General features: G+C 56.2%; 1 protein-coding gene across 2 annotated transcripts in view; it reads left to right on the forward strand.

Moving 5' to 3' along the window:
* The window catches only part of COL5A1 (collagen type V alpha 1 chain), a 210,226-nt gene that overhangs the window by 43,089 nt on the left and 146,194 nt on the right, over nucleotides 1-20,943 (forward strand). For both annotated transcript variants that reach the window (XM_024251846.3, XM_024251845.3), the window contains exons 2-4: nucleotides 7,980-8,147; nucleotides 16,983-17,196; nucleotides 18,211-18,373. In XM_024251846.3, coding sequence (XP_024107614.3) covers nucleotides 7,980-8,147; nucleotides 16,983-17,196; nucleotides 18,211-18,373 — 545 coding nt within the window. The remainder of the gene's footprint in view (nucleotides 1-7,979; nucleotides 8,148-16,982; nucleotides 17,197-18,210; nucleotides 18,374-20,943) is intronic.

The following is a 20,943-nucleotide window of genomic DNA, read 5'->3' on the forward strand; positions in this document are numbered from 1 at the left end:
CAAGTCAGCACTGAGGGGCACTCCTTGACTGGAAAGTAGCAGTGGGCACTGCCCCTGCTCAGAGGGGCACCAGGATGGGGGACCTGAGGAAAAGTCACCCCCAAGTGACCACGAGTGACCAGGTGGAATCTGCTGGTGTGTTGTGATTCTGGGGCCAGGGGAGCACCCCTGTGCATTTGTTGGCAAAAAGGAGCAGGCTTTGATGGATCGCAAATGCCCAGCCTTTGGGAGCGGGGACTGCGGCCAGCACATCATCTGGTGGGGACAGACAGCCTGGGCTTCAAAGGCATCTTACCCATAGCCAGTGCTTAAAGATATTGAGCTTGTTTAGAGGAAAAAAAAAGGAATTAGAGAAAAAGATCCAATGCAGACCCCAGCAGCCCTCGTAGGAGCGTGCCATCCCACGGCCTCAGACCCAGCCTCCTTCCTGGGCAGGGGAGGCAGCCTCCCCTCTGTTCACAGCTTGCTCCTGCTCTGTGAGGGCTGCCGTGAGACGGTGACAGCAGAGTGGCACGCCAGGCTGAAGTGGGCTTTTATTTAGAAAAGTAGAACCACGGCTGTAAGCTGGTCTGCGGCCACCTCCTCCTGTGGCAGTGCTGAGGCTCCAGGTGCTCCTGGGTGCAGGAGTCCTCAAAAACCGGCAGAGAGGAAACCTGCGTGGCCATCTTGTCTCATCTCCAAACCTTCCGCCCTTGGGAAAAAAGTGGGACTTTCCTCTTGAGCCCGTCGCAGGCTTATCATCATTCCTCCCTGGGGAGGAGGGCCAGGGAGCGGGGAACTGATAGCTAAGGAGGCCCACGCCACTGCACCCAGAGATGGGCACTGTTTAGTAGCAGATGTTGGGATCTAACTCCAATTGGCATTAGCATAAAGATGGATACACCAGTTTCTGTAGATGTTCAGGCACAGCTTGATCCAGCTACCCAAACAGAGTCTGTCTCTCTGCATCCTCTTACACCCTCTCCCAGGCTGTTGTGTGTAGAAGCTGTGGGCCCGCTCACTCAGTCATTCAGCACACACGGCCGAGGGCCCAGTGTGTGTGGGCTCCTGCGCAGGCCCCGGCCCTGCCCTGCACGCAAGGGCTCTGTTCCTGCCGCCCTTTGATACTCCCTGTCCATCAGGGCCCACCCCACCTGGGGGTGGGTGCTTGTGCCCTGGGAGCAGCTCATAGCACCCCCTTTCCTGGGGCGCCAGCACCCAGTGGGCTTTTCTGGCTGATTCTCTTTTGTTCTGAAGCCCCCCTTCCCCAATGGGAAGATGAGGCTCTGAGATCAGCACTTGGCAGGGTGCCCCCGAGCGTCTCCCTTCCTCGAGGCTGGCAGGATGGTGGTGCCATGGAGCGTCCGGGCTTGGGTTCTGGATTCCATTCTGAGGACACATCTGTGTCACTCAAGAGGGTGGCCCCAGACCTCCGCTCTCCTTCCCGAAAGTGGCGGACTTCTGCAGTGTTTCTGCTGTTGGTGGAGAAGCGTTGTTTCATGAGGGGCCCCACTTCCAAGGGGAGGGGCTGCTGAGCCTAAGAGATGCTCTCCAGCAGGGCAGGCTGTGACCAGGCCGAAGTTGCCCCTTCCTTGCTTCTGAGCCCTCGGAGGAGTGCTTGGGCACCAGTGGACGGCCAGGAACTGATTTAAGTTCCCACTAAAAGCAGCCATCTCATTCCATCAGCTCCTGTAGGTGCCAGAGCCCTGTACAGATGTCCAGCAGCCCCCCCAGGTCTCGGGGGGAAACAGAGTGTTGCTTGGCTGGGTGCTGTGATGCTGCCCCGCTGTGTCTTCAGCCACCTGGCTGCCAGCATTCATCCTTCTCAGCAGGTCTGTGAGCCTCAGACCTTTAGGGGAGCCCAGGGCTCCATCCTCATGCCTCACCAGCTCGGTTTCAGTCTCTCATCTCTGGTTCTGTGTGCTGGGCCACATTAGTCCACTGCTGGTCCAGGCCAGGAGCACCTGGGTGCGCTGAGCACCGTAGTCCTTGCATGATGTTCCAGCATCTCATGTCCTGCAGCTATGTGATGAGAGGGTGGCAGGCCCTAGAGTGACATGGAATGTGGTTATTCTGGGTCAGCTCTGGAGGAACAGAGAAGCTGACCTCCATGGGTGATCATGGAAATGCCTGTTGGGGACAGAGAAAGTTATCCTAGCATGGTTAGTGGAGACATTGTTATTGGCTGGTGGAAAGGCTGACAACTTAGTGCAGCAGTTGTAAAATTGCCCTATACCTCCTGATTTTCACCATTCACCTGCTCATTTGTTCACTGATTGATTGATCCATCCACTCATCCATCCATCCACTGTCCATTCACCCATCCATCCATTCATCCATCCACCATCCATTCATCCATCCATCCACCATCCATTCATTCATCCATCCATCCATCCATCCACCATCCATCCATCCATCCATCCATCATCCTTCTATTCATCCATACATCATCCATCCATGCATGCATTTATCCATCCATTCATCCATCCATCTTACATCCATCCATCCATCCATCCAATCATCCGTCTATCCATCCACCATCCATCCATTCATTCATCCATCCATACACTCATCCATCCATCCATCATCCTCCCATTCATCCATCCATCCTCTATCCATCCATTCATCCATCCATTCTCCATCTATCCATCCATCCATCCATCCTCCATCCATCCATCCATCCATCCATCCATCCATCATCCTTCCATCCATCCATCCGTCCATTCTCCATCTATCCATCCATCCATCCATCCTCCATCCATCCATCCATCCATCATTCCATTCATCCATCCATCATTCCATTCATCCATCCATCATCCATTCATCCATCCATCATCCATCCATCCATCCATCATCCATCCATCCACCATCCATCCATCATCCATCATCCATCCATCCACCCACCCATCCATCCATTCATCCATCCATCCATCCATCCATCCATCCATTCATCCATCCATCCATCCACCATCCATCCGCCATCATCCATCCATCGTCCATCATCCATCCATCCACCCACCCATCCATCCACCATCCATCCACCCATTCATCCATCCATCCACCCATCCATCCAGCATCCATCCATCCATCCATCCATCAATTAGCCATCCATCCACCCACCCATCCATCCATTGATCCATCCATCCATTGATCCATCCATCCATCCATCCACCCATCCATCCATCCACCATTCATTCATCCACCATCCATCCATTCATCCATCCATCCTACATGTCTGTGTTGAGCTCCTCCTATGTGCCAGTGCTGCAGTCTTGCTTATATTTCTTATCAGGGCCTTTGTGCTGCCTTTTGTGGTGCATGGCACCCACGCAGAACTCAAACACTCATTTCCAAATTATTCTCCTTCTTCCTTCCTCCTTCTCCTTCTCCTTTTTCTTCTTCTTCCTCTTCCTTTTTTTCGAGACCAGGTTATGCTCTGTCACCCAAGCTGGAGTGCAGTGATGTGATCTTGGCTTACTGCAACCTCCACCACCCAGGGTCAAACGAGCCTCACACCTCAGCCCCTCAGTAGCTGGGACTACAGGTGCATGCCACCAAGCTCAGCTAATTTTTGTATTTATGTAGAGACAGGGTTTTACCATGTTGCTCAGGTTGGTCTCCAACTCCTGAGCTCAAGCCATCCGCCTGCCTCAGCCTCCCAAAGTGCTGGGATTCCAGTCCTGAGCCACTGCGCCTGGCCATAAAATTCTTTTCAGTCACCTCCCTTCTTCCTTAAAACTGACCTTGCTGGTGTCCATTCCTTTATAGATCTGGGGACATGATGCCTGGTTACATCCTCATGAAAATGGGCCTCTGGGTTGCCAATGACAAATACTTCTACTTGTAACAGTGCAGGGGATGCAGAGGCCAACTTCTCTAACTCTGGTCAACTCAGGGATGGGCAAGAGGTATTCCTTGGGCGAGTGAGGCTGTGCAGGATGCCTGACCCCTAGGTGCTGGGGGTAAACGCCTCTTGTAGTTTAAAGACTCTGATGCCAGTGGCCTTGTGCTGGGCCCATGTCCCATAGGTGGCTCCAGGGAGGCTCCTGGTTTCAGTGCACACAGCTAATGGGAGCAAGCCACGTTGAGGAAAGGGATTGAATGCAGGGAGTCAGGTGGATACAGTCTCCGGGAGACCTGGCGTGGTGGGGTCAGGAGGCCCCACTCCACTATCCCACTTGGGGTTGCACCACCATAGCAAGGCTGCCACCCAGACTGCAGGAAGTTGCTGCTGCCAATGCTGCCTGGTGCCCTGAAGCTGGTCCCAGGCTGTGGTGTGCACGGGGGTCTGGACACCAGGATCACCTCCATATGCTGTGTCTGGGGATATGGCCCTGCTGGCTGCGCCAGGGCGGAGGAGGCTGCCACCTCCGTCTCACTGTCCAACTCCATGAGTCTCTCTGATTGGTAGACTCTAATTTGCACCCTGCATCCTTATGCAAAGTCACCTGGGAAGTATAGTTTTTAGCTCCCCAGACTGCAGAGCAGGACAGTGCCCGGAAGAGGCGGGGCTGGAGCTTGGGTGGCCAAGGCACAGCAGGACACCTGCTATTCTCTGGGACTCCATCCATCCATCCATCCATTCATCCATCATCCATCCATTCATCCATCCATCCATCCATCCATCCATCCATCCATCCATCCATCCACCACGTGATGGACTGACCCCATAGGTGATCCAGTCATGGCGAGGGTTCCATGGAAGCAACAAAGTTTTTGTTTCATGAAGCTTTCGGTGCTGACCCTCTGTGCATCAGATGGTCAGTCTCAGGAACCTCTGGGCACATCCTCATGGTCCTTCATTAAAGAGTGAGCACCAGGCTGGGTGTGGAGACCACACGCGTGTTGCCCTCTCCGTCTTCACTGAGCACCTGGGCTGCTTGGTGGGTCCTATGGGAACCGCTGGTGATGGGCCCCTGCCTGGCTGTCTAGGAGAAAAGGGCAAAAGAGAGGGGTTCTTGTTTGCTGAGCTGGGAAGTGCACGGGCCAGTGTGCGGTTGCCATTGTTGATTCTGCAGCTTCTCTCACTGGCCTTGACCCACTGGGATCCACCCTCTCGTGGGGGGTACCACTGGCTTCAAACCCACATCCACCTGTCCCCAAAGCTTGTGCTGTGTCCAAGTGGAGTTTTCATCCTGTTGGAGACTGGAAGAAAAGCTCCTGAAAGGCTGTGCTGCCAGGTTCTTCCCGGGCTCTCCCCAACCTTTTCTTTTTTAAAAAGTACTTAATGTTTTCCTCTGCTCTGGCACAGGAAGCCCCTGGCCAGCAGGAGGGGTGGCACTGGGCCTGGGAAAGGTCTGGTGGCCTCTTAAACTTGTTGCAACAGAGATCTGAGAACAAGTCCACCAAGCCTGCTGGAAAACAGCTCTTGCCTTCAGCAATGGAGAAAACAGGCTTGCGAGCCTGAGTCTGGGAAGAGCATCACGGGCTTGTTATGGTGTGAGTCCAGGAAGCCCCAGCCGGGATCCTTGCTCCCCTGTCCTGGCCGCTGCCAATGCTGGAATTGAGTCTTAGGGATGACCCAGGGCTCGGCGCTGTGTCATCTTCAGCAGGTGGACTGGCAGCTGGCGCATCCTCTCTTCCCACGGGCTGCATCCAGGCCCAGGCTGTGCGGTGCAGCCTCACCAGGCACCTGCACTCAGCGTTGCTTCTCAAGTTAAAGGCAAAAGCCCACCAAAGCCTTCTTTGCTGGGGCCAGGTGGGAGGTGCCATACATGCCCGAGGGAGTGACAGAGCTGGGTGGGCTGTGCCCTGCTTGGCAGCCGAAAGCCACCCAGGAAATCAGAGAGGCCATGAGAGGCCTGGGTGCAGGGTGTTTTGGGTCCCTGTGCCGCCCCTCCCCTTTGTAACTGTTCCCACGCCGTGGTAGGAAATCCTCAGCTTCTCCATGTTTCTGGCTTCTTGATTTAATTGGCAGAGGACTGCAGCAAAGCCAAGCTGTAGAAATGACACCGTCGGAGGCAGGAACTTCAGAACCCTAGGACCTGGGTACTGTAGAGCCTTCCAGAGAACTGTGGACGGGGAGGTGCTTCATGATTGAGAAGTGAAGCTTCGATTTCCCTCCACCCTAGTCTCCTTCAGAGCCCTGCCCAGGCTGCTGTCTTCCCTGCACCGTCAGCTGGTCATGGCGGGGGTGGGGGTGGCACAGGGCCCTGTCTGTACCTCCTTGTGGCCTGCGCACCAAGCACAGTGCCCGCGCTGAGTCCCCTGGAGGGACAGGGAGTGCTGGGGAGACAGAGTCCTCCGTCTGGGTGCTCCTCTTGCTGAGGGCCTGCTGGGACAAGCAGTGACACTGCACCATTGTCTCTGGCGACCACCTCCTCCCGTGGCAGTGCTGAGGCTGCAGGTGCCACTGGCTGCAGGAGTCCCCGAAAACCAGCAGAGAGGAAACCTGCATGGCCATCCTGTCTCACCTCCAAACCTTCCGCCCTTCAGAAAAAAGTGGGACTTTCCTCTTGAGCCCATCCTATGCTTGTCATCATTCCTCCCTGGGGAGGAGGGCCAGGCCAGGGAGCGGGGAACTGATAGCTAAGGAGGCCCATGCCGCTGCACCCAGAGATGGGCACTGTTTAGTAGCAGATGTTGGGCTCTAACTCCAATTGGCATTAGCGTAAAGATGAATACACCGGTTTCTGTCAGGCACAGCTTGATCCAGCTACCCAAACAGTGTGGCCAGAGTCTGTCTCTCTACATCCTCAGGCAAGCACTCTCCACCTGCTCAGGAGACAGCTGCCAGCAGCTCCAGGTTCCTGTTCTGTGTTTGGAGCCAGCAGAGCAGGGAGGATTCCTCTTTCTCAAAGAAAAAGAGCCCCAGGACGGAGCTTCCTTGTCCTGGCTGGTCTCAGGTCCATCCCTGAGCTGACCGTCTGGGACAGGGTGGTGTCATGCTCTGATTGGCCAGCAGAGGGGGCACGGCCAACCCCCTTCCACACCTACCAGGCAGGGCGGTTGCTGGCTGCTGGGTTCCTCCAACTCCCAGGCCGCCCCAACACACACTGTTCTGTCACTGTGATGCCAACTTCGAGTTTATTTTCTCTGCCGGGACTCCCAGGGAACCTCTTGCTTGTGGGCAGGAGCAGTGCTTTCCCCATAAAACTGACCTTATTCAGGGCAGGTTCCTGGACTCGCACCTTGTGGTGGATGCAGGTCTGGGATCCTCGTGGTGTGGGGAAGGAGGCTCTGGCAGATGGGGCCGTCTTTTGTGTTGGAGGGTGACCATTGAGCTCCCTGGTAATGATCACGGCTTCAGCTGGCCAGAAGTCAGCTTATCCCCTTGCCCTTCCCTGAGAACCCCTGGATAGAGGGTCAGGAACCTTCTGGAAGGGATGCGGGGGCTGCCCCTCCCTTGTTCTTGGCTCTGCATGGTCTGGTGATGTGGGCAGGGGTCTTCCGGGGCAGTGGAAATGGCACACCCGCTGTAAATGGTCATGGGAAGGCGACAGACAGTCCAGGTGGATAACGACGGGGGATAAACTAGGCCAGTGACATCCCCGTGACCTCCGGAGGGGCCTCAGGCGGGGTGAAGGTTCTCAGGGGTGCAGGGCAGATGTTGTGACCCACCGGTTCTCCTGTGTCATTGCACAGCACCCCATAAGGCGGCCAGCTCCGCGGCGGGCCTTCTGTGGCCTTCCAGCATCTGCCTGGGCTGCTCTCCTTACGCGGCCAATGAGAAGAGGTGTCCGGGAGGCCGGGTGTGTGGCCCCTGCCAGCCTCAGGAGCCACGAGAGCACAGTGAGGAAGGCGGGCGTCGTCAGAGCCGGGCTAGCCCGGGTCTGCCTCTGATGTGTGGCTGCTGGTGGGGACAGGGCTGGGACCCTCCTCCACAGCGTGGTGCCCTGCCTCACCCAGCACGCGGCTCTGAGCTGGTCCTGGGGCCCTTCTGAGTGCCCGAGATTCACAGTGGTGGGGGTGGGGGTGCTTCCCGTCATCCCAGCTTCTGGGTGTTCCCAGGTGCTCCTTTCCTCTCCGTGGTTAACTCCGCTCCTCCTGTGTCATTTCAGCTCAGCCAGCAGATCTCCTGAAGGTTCTAGATTTTCACAACTTGCCTGATGGAATAACAAAGACAACAGGCTTTTGCGCCACACGGCGATCTTCCAAAGGCCCAGATGTCGCTTACAGAGTCACCAAAGACGCGCAGCTCAGCGCACCCACCAAGCAGCTGTACCCTGGTAAGTGCCGCACCCTTCTGTTTGGGGTGGTGGGTCCTGTTGGCCCTCCGGCCTCCAGCCAGGAGCAGCGCTCAAGCCTGTGTGGCAGCAGAAACGGGCTCAGTTTTCCAGGAAGCCCCTCTCACGAGCCCGGTTTCATTTCACTGTAGTGAAAAGGCAGTTGCAACAGTGGGATTTTGTCCTTCTGGACTGGACTGGGCTTTGTCACTGTCCTTCTCTGCTGGATGTAGGTGGGTGGGTGGGTGTGGCCTTGTGCTCTTGACCTTCTATCAGCTGTGTCTCTGGTGGTAGCTGGGCCGCCAGGACTCCAAGGGCAGAAGAAGTCGGATGGGTCCTAAGGGATGAGGTTGAGAGAAACCTCGGGGTCATGGGAAAGGAAGCACTTCCAGACAGAAGTTTAACTGGGGGCAGTGACATTAAGAGATGATGAATCAAATGGCGTGACTCCTAGCAAGAGCATGGGAGGCTTTTAATGAGAATCAATTGCCAAATGCCGGGTCTCTGCTTTTAATTACATACCCGGAGTGGGAAGCAGCATTAGCTCTAAGATGCAGCATCCAAGTTGTCCGTGTCACCCAGTCGTGGGGCGCCACCTGTCACAGTTAATTAAACCCTCTGGGCTTATCTGGACGTGATTAATGAGCCAGTGATAGAGAACCTCATCGCCTTGACCCAGCCAGTTGCTCATGGCCTGGACTGAAATGAGCTCCTCTTTCTGATTCAGATGAGAAAGGGACGGGGGATGTAAGGCAAGTGAGTTCACTTTATGAGGTGCTCTGTAATTATTAGAAGACAGCACAGCATCTTTTTGGTGGACCTGGAGGTGACCCCGGCATTGAACCCACGGTCAGGACAGTCTTTGAACACTCCGTGGTGTTTCTGAAGATCGTGTCCCCGCAGGGCCCCTGAAGGACACCCTCTTTTGAGGGGCTGTTTCTGCTTCCACAGGCTTGCTCTCTGTACACTCATCCTCAGCCATTGCCCAGCCCTCCTTTACATCCATGTGACCTTGAAGAGTTTGTCTCTGAGAGAATCTGAGCAGTTCTTTTCAAGAATGGTTTTGAGAATGAGTTATTTCAAGAAATACCTCTGAGGTGCCGAGTCCCCGCCTTGCAGCTCGGTGGAGGTGAGGCGAGGTGGCCTGGGACCCCTGGCAGCCCACACTCTCTTAAACGGCCCAGGTGCCAGAGTGGCCCTGGGCTGTGGATCCCCAGCCTCAAGAGTGTGGAACTCATCGGCTTGGACAGTCTGTCCTCTCAAAGGACTGCAGCGGTTTCGCTCCAGGCCTCTGGAGGAGCGTTCCTAAGCTTTTGGGAGAGCATCTCTTTTGGAATTAGCCACGGAATGCTCACTTGGATCTTGGCCCAGAAGTTGCACCCTTTTCTGCCCCATGACCCCAGGTTCGTGACCTAGAGAGCCTGGGAGGGCGGGTCCAGGGAAGGGCTTAGAGAGCTGATTGCCGAGGACCACGTGGACTCTGGGTGTGTGACACCCTGAGGGGCACACTGGGGAAGTAAGCGCTCCTGCTTTCCAAGGGGATCTTCAGCCACTTTGTTTAATCTTCTCTGTGTCACCCAATTCTGGGGTGTGGGCACCACACACTCACTGGACTTTGTCCTTCTCTGCTGGATCATCTTGTGGCCAGAAATATTACAGTATCTCAGGAATACAGGCTAATTATTGGATAAATAATCTAGGATCAGCCGGGCGCGGTGGCTCACCCTGTATTCCCAGCACTTTGGGAGGCTGAGGCAGGCGGATCACTTAAGGTCAGGAGTTTGAGACCAGCCTGGCCAACATAGTGAAACCCCATCTCTACCAAAAATACAAAAATTAGCTGGGCATAGTGGTGCATGCCTGTAATCCCAGCTATTCGGGAGGCTGAGGCAGGAGAATCACTTGAACCCGGGAGGCGGAGGTTGCAGTGAGCTGAGATCCCACCACTGCACTCCAGCCTGGGTGACGGTGACACTATGTCAAAATAAAAAAAAAAAGGAAAAGAAAGAAATGGCTTGGCCTTCCAGCAGTTTCTTCTGCATAGCAGGCTCTCTGTGCCTCTCTCAGCAGGGACCCCATCCCTGAGCAGGGCTCTTATCTACAGATCAGTTGGTTTCCATGTCTGTTTCCGGCTTTTAACCAAATGCTAGGTGAGCGAGGTTACCTTGACATAGTGAAGCAGTGAGCTGAGATCGCGCCATTGCACTCCAGCCTGGGCAACAGAGTGAGTGAGACTGTCTCAGACAAAACCAACATATAATCTAGGGTAAATTTCTGAATAGTATGCAGGATTTTTTTTTCAGTCCATGTTTTTTCTAAGTTTTCCAAAGTGCTTCACTTGCTCTTCTAGAGCCTTCTGTGAATTAGCTTACAGAGTAGAGTGGGTCCATATAAGCCAATTGCCCCATTCATGGCAGATGAAGCTGGAGGTTGCTTGGGAAGTATTTAAGCAGGGCTGTCTATGGAGTCCCTTCTGCAGGTCCCAAAGTGTTGGGTTGGGACCTGCAGAGGTCCCAAGGGATGCTGTTGGAGACCAGTGTCATAGGACGTCATTTGCCTTTGAATTGACGCCGTACCCCGCCTCGCCCCTTCCGCCCGGCCCTCCGAGCAAACTCGCCACCTGTCCTCTGTTGCTCGGACTCCTTCCACCCCAGTTGGCTTGTGGGCCCCTCAGTGGAGGGACTCAGAAGCTCACTTCAGGTTTTCCGTTTGAGAAGTGCTCAGTGTGTAGGGGCCACACATAGGAAAGGGCTGTTTGCTTGGGACCGACATGGCCTTGCATCAGCCACTCGTGTGGGTCAGCCTAAGCGCTAGGGGAGCTGGAGCTGCACCATGCCCCGTCTCGGGGAGCAGCAGCATCTGCGGGATTCTAGAGACCCGTACCTGCCTGACAGCTGCAGAGGAAGAAGAAAGGGTGCAGCCCAGGTGGCCATGGCAAGGCCTGGGCTGTGGGGAACTGAGTGGAGCAAAAACAGTATCTGCAAGTATCTCTTGGCGAGAGGGGAAGCCCGCATCCAGGCAGCTGTTTCCCCGGCATCCGATCCCCTGACAAAATCCCTGAGCAGGCTCCCCAGATTCCCCGAAGAGCTCACACACCCCTCGGCAACCCAGCAGCCAAGTGGCCCTGGATCACGGGGGCGGGGGTTTGGAGGCTGAGCTGAGCAGGTGACTGGGAGCCTCCACCTGGGTGCAGTGCCCGTCCCCGCCCAGGCCGCACAGGCATTAACCTCTGCCCTCCACCCACACGGGCACCACCTGGTCCTGTATCCCCCACTGGGCACGAACTGGCAGAGTGATCTGGGTGCCAGAGAGACAGCCATGAACAGAACAGACGGAGCCCGGCCTCCTCTGGCCTGGGACAGCGAGGTTCCCTAGGCCACCCTCATCAGGGGCACCACCCTCCCTTCTGTACAGGTGAAGAATCCTGTTCTCATTTTCTGCACTTGGGGGCAGGACAGAGGCTAGAATTTCCCCTCTCATTTGAAGAGGGTTTTCTAGTCTTGCTCAGACCCAGCAGTCTGGGTTCTGGGATCTGTTGGACCAGGGAGCTCCACCCTGAGCCACAGTTTCTGACTGATCATGGGTGCTGGGTTGTCCTGGCACCAGGGAGATGAGGCTGCAGGGACTGAAGCCCAGGACTGTGATGCGGGGGCCACCAGTGAAGCGGGGAGGGTTGGGACTTCCTTCCCTCTGGGGTCCCAGGCCTCGGCCCCCTGAGCCTGCAGTGCAGACATCGCCTCACGGTGAGGTGGCCTGAGACCCTGAAGGCAGCAGGCCTGGCTTCCTCACCAGGCGGCCCGAGCTCTGGGATCCATGTCCCCGCTGGGGGCCCGGGATGGGGTGCTCCCTGCCTTGTTGACCCAGCACTGCTTGTTTGTAATGACCCAGGTCTGAGCTGTCCCCTCTGAGGATGACCAGGCAAGGCAGTGTCCCCCATGGTCACCTGACTCGGGGACCAGCCCCACCTGAGCCCACTTCCTGGATCAGCACACAGCCTCCTCCTCGGCTGTGGTGCTATGGGTGGGGTCCTCTCCATTTAGTCCTCTGTAGGTGCCTTTTCCTCCTACCCCTCTTCAGACCAGGCTTCTGAGATTTGCCTCCTACTCAGGACCTCAGGCAGGGTTGGAGGGAGGCCACGGCTCTGCCCACAACCCCCTGCCCCTTGGCTGACACCTGTCTTCGCCTGTGGCTCTCCTGCACCCTGGGGCCTGGGCTCCAGAATCAGCCTCCCTTGGGCAGAATGTCCTGCTGCCCCTTGCTGCCCCCGCCAGTGCCTTCCTGCCAGAGAGCAAGGGAGCAGCCAGTTGTGCTGGGCCCCGGGACCCTCCGCAGGACTGCGCTGAGTGCTGGATGAGGGTTACAGGGACGGCCGAGAACAGGGTGCTGGCTGCAGAGGCAGGCTGACATGAGGGGAAGATGGAGGCAGTGGTGGGAGGGTAGTGTCCTCAGCCTGGGGGCTTTGCAGACCCTCTACTCACTGAGCAGATGCTCTCCACTCCCCTGCACCTCCATAGAGCAGGATAGGGGTTCCCTCATGGCTGAGAGGAGGGGGGTCCCATGAAATAAGATGTGGGGTTCCCACCTGGGTGTGTGCACAGGCCTCCCCTTGAGACTGGAGACCGTCTCTTCCTCACTCTATCTTTGACCCCATGGGTTGGTCCAGCCCAGGGAATGTGAACTTCACTTCTGGCCATGACAAATGCAGTAAGTTTGGGTCCAGGCCAGAAGGTTCCAGAACCAAGTTCTCCCTGCAGGGGCTGCCAGATGGCAGCTTCCTCTCTGGGGCCCCTCACCTGTCCCACCCCAGTCTGGGACTGAGAGCCCTTCCGGTCAGGACTGAAGACGGCTGGTGAAGTTCCTTCTGCAGGGCTGCCTCGGTGCCCCTGTATCCTGGGCCTCTGCCCTGGGCCTGCCAAGCTCCCCTTAGCCTGGCCCTTCCTGGGCTGCCAGTGTCCAGCTGAAACCTCACCCACCTCCCAGGTTCCTGGCCCCCTGTCCAAAGTTAGCCACACCCTGCATTCATTTCCTATCCTCTGACCTCTTTCTGCCACACTGCCCCCTGCCCCCTGCATTATTTGCAATTATTATTATTATTATTATTTATTATTATTATTATTATTATTGAGACAGAGTCTCACTCTGTCGCCCAGGCTGGAGTGCAGTAGTGCAGTCTTGGCTCACTGCAACCTCTGCCTCCCAGGTTCAAGCAATTCTCCTGCCTCAGCCCCCCGAGTAGTTGGGATTACAGGTGTGTGCCACCACACCCGGCTAATTTTTTTATATTTTTGGCAGAGACAGGGATTCACCATGTTGGCCAGGCTGCTGTGGAACTCCTGACCTCAAGTGATCCTCCTGCCTTGGCCTCCCAAAGTGCTGGGATTACAGGCATGAGCCACCTCGCCCAGCCTGCAATTATTTAACTAACTGGTTTAGTTTGATGATTTCTGTTTGTATCGTGGGAGCATCACTTGCTGAGATCAGGGACCATATCTGTCCCTTGACTGTGTCACCCCAGAGCCTGGCACCAATCACTGTTTTTTAGGGGACCAGTCACTGTTTATTGATCGCGTGATCCACTGTAGTGAGCAGTCAGTATGCTTAGTAACTGTCGGCTCAGTATGATTCAGTTTCAACACAAATGCATTTATTGTACTCCTACTGCATACCTAAAATGCTCTAGTGCCTTTGGACTTCAGCAGAAGTAAGAATGAAAAGCTCTGGCCGGGCGCGGTGGCTCATGCCTGTAATCCCAGCACTTTGGGAGGCTGAGGCAGGCAGATCACTCAAGGTCAGGAGATTGAGACCATCCTGACTAACACGGTGAAACCCCGTTTCTACTAAAAGATATACAAAAAATTAGCCATGCATGGTGGCGGGCGCCTGTAGTCCCAGGTACTCGGGAGGCTGAGGCAGGAGAATGGCGTGAACCCGGGAGGTGGAGCTTGCAGTGAGCTGAGATCACGCCACTGCACTCTAGCCTGGGTGACAGAGCGAGACTCTGTCTCCAAAAAAAAAAAAAAAAAAAAAATGAAAAGCTCTGAGGGAGTCCGGAGCCCACTCCTCAACTGTGACTTTTCTTGGAGAAATGAAACATGAAGTGTTCGATAGCCGACTCCCTCCTCCCAGAGTGCCCGGACAGCGTAGATTATAAAGTGTCAGCATCCCAGCTCATGTCATGACTCGAACGGGCCATCTCACAGTGACAATAAATCCATTGTTATTTCGCCAGGAGAGAGATTAATGTTAAACATAATTTATCCTTTCGGGTTTTATCTGAGCTGGGAAAATTTGTTACCATAGAGATTTCAAAACTTGAGAAACGGCATTTTAATGAGCTACAGGAGATGGGGGTTCGTGGGCCTAGCGGTGCCTCATGCTGGAGACATGAGTGTGCTCAACAAGTTCTTTGATCTTTTAAGATGGAAGAATGACTCTGGCACTCAGGGTGGCGGTGGGGTGGGGACGGGAGCCGGGTGGCCCTTTGCAATGAGAGTGAGGGAGTGGACTCAGATGGTGACTGTGCCGTCTGCCCTGGGTGTGGACGGGGACCTGAGTGCTTCAGGTGAGACCCCACCTGGCCGTCAGTGCTCCATGCACTCCCAAGGACCACGTGGGGCTGCCATGGTCCTGCTGGCAGCCTTGCCATCTGGGGTCCCTATGGTGGGTGGGCATGGCAGGCGCCACTCCCTTGCCATAGGTAGGACCAGCTAAGGCTGTCATATCCAGAGTCCCCCGCCCACATCCCCTCATGTGGAAGGTTGATGCAAAGCTATAATCCCAGCTCTTTGGGAGGCCGAGGCGGGCGGATCACCTGAGGTCAGGAGTTCGAGACCAGCCTGACCAACATGATGAAACCTCATCTCTACCAAAAATACAAAAATTAATCAGGCGTGGTGGCATGGACCTGTAGTCCCAGCTACTTGGGAGGCCGAGGCAGGAGAATTGCTTGAACCTGGGAGGTGGAGGTTGCAGTGAGCCGAGATCTCACCACTGCACTCCAACCTGGGTGACAGAACCAGACTCTATCTCAAAAAAAACCCCACAAAAAAAGCCAAACAAACAAAGCTGATGGCTTGTGTCTAGACGTGGGAGTCCTGAGCCAGTTCCTCCGTGAAACCTGCCTTTCCCAGATGGCCACACTGACTGCCATCACCCCCACCTGGGGCTGTCCCCAGCTTTGGGGGCAGGGGCCTTGGCCAGGCCCACCTGGGGCCCAGTCTCCTGTGGGAACAGCTGAGTCATGGCTTGGAGCTGGTCAACACAGGGTGCCTGGCCACAGCTGGGCAGCCCCGTTCCCTGTAGTGCCTTAGTGAGAGATTCGTGACTGCAGGATGAGCCTGCTGCTGTGGCAGCTTCCAGCGCTCACACAGGCTCTGGGTTGGCCTGTGGGGGCCTTGGAGGGTTTGCCTGGAGTAGTGGCCCCTCATTTTGCAGACTCTCGGGAGATCTCCCTGCAGCACCTTACAGAGGATGCAGAGGCTGTGACAGGCAGCATTCTCCTCCCCCTGGGAAGCTTCAGGATGCTGTGGGACGAGGGGGCCTTCAGTGTCCCCTTCCTCCCGGTATGGTACCTGCAGCTGTGCTGGAGTGACCAGGGGCAGAGGCAGAGGCTGCTGCCTGCCTTGCCACGATTTCGCCAGCAGAGGGTGCTCATGGATAGCCGCCGTGCAGGCGCTGCTGCCGCAGATCCAGACTCTGCTGCCCCTTGGGGGTCAGGGGCCTCTGGGCCACCTGGTTAACCTTTGTTCCCACTTCTAAAGAAGGGATGGGTCTGGTAATGGATTCACGATGGCTCAAGCCCACCCACCAGATCCCAGCCCTCCGTAGTGGTGCTGCTTGTGGGGCGGCTCCAGCAGCAGGTCCTGGGCCCCCTTCCTCGGCATGTCCCTGTTGACACCCTGCTGGGACACCGCTCCTTCTGGCCGGTTCTGAGGAGCCCACAGCCTTAGGCCCAGCACTTTCGGCTGGCCCAATGGCATCAATTAGCCGCAGGCCCTCCATCAGCCTCAGGCTCTTGGCAGAACTGCAGGTGGCCCAGGGTGAGAGCATCGCCGCCTTTGCCACCAGGATGGATGGACAGGAGGGGCCGGGGCTCCCAGTCATGCCCACCGACGAGGGGCAGACATGTGGAGTGGGCTTAGGTGCTCGTGGCCGGGTCAGCCTGGGTCTGCCTTTTAATGACCTCAGATTGCTTCTGGCGGGTGTTGTAAGAGGTAATTCCTCCTGTTAACATACTAGGGATATTTTTTTTTCTAATTTTAAATTTGGATTAAATTCTTTTGATTAATTTCTACTTTTTCTCTGTTTTGCATATCCGCCAGGAAATGTCACAAAGTACAATTCTAGTGGCGGTTCGAGGCTGTTGCTTCCCTTTTCCCTTCCTCTCTCAGCTTCCTCCCTCTGTCTCCCTCCCTCCCTCCCTTCCTTGCATGCTGAGTGGTGAGACCCCGTGGAGCGCACAAAGACGCCTCAGAAGCAGCCTCCACCCAGAGGCAGCTCACAGCCCGAGAGGTTCTCCTGAGGGTCGACACACAGATGCGTTGAGGCATAGGAGTTGAGGACAGGGTGTTGAGGGCTCCCAGCTGGAAGGATCAGTTGTGTTTCATGGAGGAGTTTGCATTTGCACTGAGTCTTGAAGGGGGCAGGTTTGGCCAAGTGGGAGCAGGAGAAGGCTGCAGGAGCAGTTTGATCAAGGGGCAGATGTGCAGCAGATGGCAGTGCCCCACGACGGGCAGCACAGCTTCCCAGGGCCCCGGGCTGGCTTGTTTGCAGAGAGCCATGGCTGGGTGTGGCTGGGGGGCTCCCCGACTGCCTTCTCACCTCTGTGCTCTGTTCCAGCGTCTGCATTTCCCGAGGACTTCTCCATCCTAACAACTGTGAAAGCCAAGAAAGGCAGCCAGGCCTTCCTGGTCTCCATCTACAACGAGCAGGGTATCCAGCAGATTGGGCTGGAGCTGGGCCGCTCTCCGGTCTTCCTCTACGAGGACCACACGGGGAAGCCTGGCCCGGAAGACTACCCCCTCTTCCGGGGCATCAACCTGTCAGATGGCAAGTAAGTGGGCACTTCTGGGCAACTGTCCCCCTGCTGGAGCGGGGATCAGGCCAGCTCACACCACTGACCAGATGCGGAGCACAGTAGAGGACGTGCAGCAGCCGGCACTGAGACTCCCACAGACGCCGCACAGAGGAGAGGGTGCTGGGCTTGGAGTCCGGAAACCTGGGTTGTGTTCTTCGTCCTCTGTAGCTTTGGGGAGTCACTTCGCCTCCCTGGCCCTCCATTGCCCCTTTGTAAAGTGCACGAAAGCACATCACATTCCAACCTGTTTCTGTCAGAAGGGACACAGGAAATTGTGAGGTTATACCCACCTTTTCCAGAAAGGATTTAAGGTATGCTTCAAGGACACAGATGTGTTAGGAGTGGGACTGAGCATGAGAAAAAGCGGGTCGTGCCAGCACACTCTGTTGGGTGCAGACCTCAACACCAGGGGTTGTCAGTTGCCTCTTTCGTGGTCAGCACGTGTGAGGTCATGCCTGACAATCTCCGAAGGCCTTCAATACATGATTTCTGAATTCTTCGCTAAGACTTTCAGACAGATCCACTCCTTCCACCATTTCCCATCCACACCCAGTCTTCTCTGGCTGCCTGCAGTTTGCCGTCACGGTTCAGAGGGCACATGACGAGTGCTCTTATGCACATAGCAAAATACAACGGCCGCCACCCTGCCCTTCTCCTGACGGCTGTGACTGCACTGCAGGGACCGCGCTCCCGACTCCCGAGCCCGTGCCGAACCCCTTCCCCCTTTCACTTGGGCTCCCGGCTGGGCTTCCAGGGTTCAGACAGCCATCTTTGTCTGAGGGATGAGGATTCTGGGGAATGAGTAGATCTCATGGCACGGGGTGTTGCCCCAACTTGTCTGATTCCAGAGGCTGGGCCTTGATCTGCTCCGCCCCACCACGATCCTGCAGGAAGTGGGCCTTCTTCCTGTGCCTCGAGGAATTGGCAGCAAAATCGCTTGAGCTGGCATCTGTGATCCAAGCCCTGTCTTCACCGTCTGTTTCTCTGCAGGTGGCACAGAATTGCTCTCAGCGTCCACAAGAAAAACGTCACCTTGGTCCTCGACTGTAAAAAGAAGGCCACCAAATTCCTCGACCGCAGCGACCACCCCGTGATCGACGTCAATGGCATCATCGTGTTTGGCACCCGGATCCTGGATGAGGAGGTGTTTGAGGTGAGCAGGAGGGCAGACCACCCCCCGTGCCCACCCAGGGCACTCCTCCTATGGAGCCACTGTGACTGCTGTTGGAGGAGGCTCCTCGGGCAGGGACCGGCTGGTGGTCCACTGTGGTCACGGTCTCTGTTGGTCAGGAGCCTCTGCTGCCATCCTAAGAGATGTTGGTGGCTTTCGGAAATGGAGGGGCCAGAGCTGCTGTCGCCTGTAGGCCGTGTGGGGATGGCAGCAGCCGCCCTTGTCCCAAGGGCCCAGTACATGAGTCTCCTGGGTGCTGGCTCGGAAAGGACAGGGGCTTTGTCCAGCCTCGTGCTGAGGCTCCTGGAAACCTGCACACTCCTGCCGTCTGTATCCGAGGCCATCCTGGGACGGGGCAGCTGTCCTCTGGGTGAGCTTGAAGGGCAGAGCTGGGCCACTGTGTGGATGAACCAGGAAGACCTGTGCCGACCCAACTCAGGTGGCCTCACTCGAGTCTAGCTGTGTCCAGCCAGGGGCTTTGCTTTCCTGGGGAATGCCTCAGAGGCTTGGGAGTTGGGGCCTGAGCTGAGTGGGCTCTGGGACCCTCACTTCAGCCCATGGAGCCCTTCACAGGTTGGGGTTCTGCATGAGAGAGCAGGAGAATGCTCCGTCCCACTGCCAAGAAACAGGTTGAGAGGCTCTGCAGGTGACCAGTGATCCCCAGCTGCCCTGGGTGGGGGCCTTGGAGTCACCAGGAGCCTGTAGAGGTTCCAGGGCCCTGCCTCCTGGGGTGCTGGGGCGACAGCCTGCATGGGGTCCTGGACTCCGCCCTTCCCAAGGGCACTGCAGTGACCATTGCCCCTGCGGCTTGGGTTAGACGGCAGCCAGGACCCCTCCACTGGGCTTCTTTGTCGTTTATGTAAGTTGGGTTTTGCAGAAGATTTGGTTTTGCACCCAGGGCTCTGTGGCTAAAACCTGTTCGAAAGCCACTGGCTTAAATGGTCTCCAAGGGCCATCCCGGCTCTGGGATTTCCTCCTCCAGGGCTGCAGAGATGCGACAAGTTAGGGCAGTGTCTCCTCCCTAAATCCCCGAGCACTGCCGTGAGCTCCTGGCTGTGTCTACACATCGGTTCTGCATGCGTCTGCACCTGTTTCATGGCTGAGGTGGGGTCCCCAGGGCCATGTTTCTTCTCGGTGACTCAGGGTCACCAAACCAGACACCATGTTGACTCAATCTTGGTGCTCTGCCAAGGGCACGCTAAGGAGACATCACGCATACTGAGTTCATTTCTGTGTTAAAGGTAGCGATGTCTGCTCATGGGGACGGGCACAGTTGAACTGGCCCTGGGGCTTTGAGCGTGTGAGAAGAGGGCAATTCTGAAAGTCTCACCTTTCTAGAAAATCATACTGGGGACCACGTAGTATCACTATGAACTGGACGTTCAGCAGAATGCTGGCCTCAGGGCAAGCCCACCTGGGCTGGACTCCCAGCTCTATCGAGTATTGGATTTGGGCCTCGGGCAAGCTGCTCTGCTATTTCTCTGTCTTAGCGTCTCCGTCTGTAAAATGGGATCACAGATGTGGCTGCTTCATGAGCTGTGGCAAAGGTTCCATGAGGTTGAATGCAGTGACACGGCAGCACACTGCCTCCCTTATAGGAAGCCCTGGCTTAATGTCAAATTCCGTTGTTCTGGATATTAATCCAGTGTCAAGGCAGACAGAAAGGCAGGACACAGCCCCGTGGCCCAGTGCAGACAGCAGAGGAATGATCAGAGCAGCCACTCTCTGCGGAATGAGATGGGCCTGTTAGAAGAAGGCAGGGAGTAGGTGTGAAGGTGGTGGAGATTCTGCTGAACGTGCAGTTGGCTCAGGAAGCTGTAGCCTGGGGCTTTGGTAGAGTAGGGCGGGTGCTTGGATCCTGCTGGCACAGCCAGATTTTGCAAGCTATTGAGACACACCCTCCGGGCACACTTCTGACCAGACCTGCCCAGGCGCCTGGAAGGAACTGTAGGCACAGGAGCCGTCTTCAGCCAGGCGGGAAGCAGCTTCTGGGCTATTCTGGGGAGCTGGGGTTAAAAGCTGCCTTGTGCTGGTTTTGCCTCTTGCTGGTGGGAGGATCTAGGCAAAGCAGGTGACAATGATGAGCTTTGAGACTCGTTTGTAAAACATGGGTCACGGTAAGGCTACCTGCACAGCTGCAGGGGAGGTTCTGGGCTTGGCCTGGGCACCTGCCTGAGTCGCCCCCACCGCTGCCTGTTGTTCTGTGGGTCGAGGCCCTGCCTCTGGATGGGAGGCCACGCGGTGGCCTCGGGTTTTTTTTTTTTTTTTTTTTGGGACGGAGTCTCGCTCTGTCGCCCAGGCTGGAGTGCAGTGGCGCGATCTTGGCTCACTGCAAGCTCCGCCTCCTGGGTTCACACCATTCTCCTGCCTCAGCCTCCTGAGTAGCTGGGACTACAGGCGCCCGCCACCACGCCTGGCTAATTTTTTTTGTATTGTTAGTAGAAACGGGGTTTCACCGTGTTAGCCAGGATGGTCTCTATCTCCTCACCTCGTGATCTGCCCGCCTTGGCCTCCCACAGTGCTGAGATTACAGGTGTGAGCTACCGCGCCCG

This window comes from Pongo abelii, chromosome 13, assembly GCF_028885655.2.
Source record: "Pongo abelii isolate AG06213 chromosome 13, NHGRI_mPonAbe1-v2.0_pri, whole genome shotgun sequence".
Classification (NCBI taxonomy): Eukaryota; Metazoa; Chordata; class Mammalia; order Primates; family Hominidae; genus Pongo; species Pongo abelii.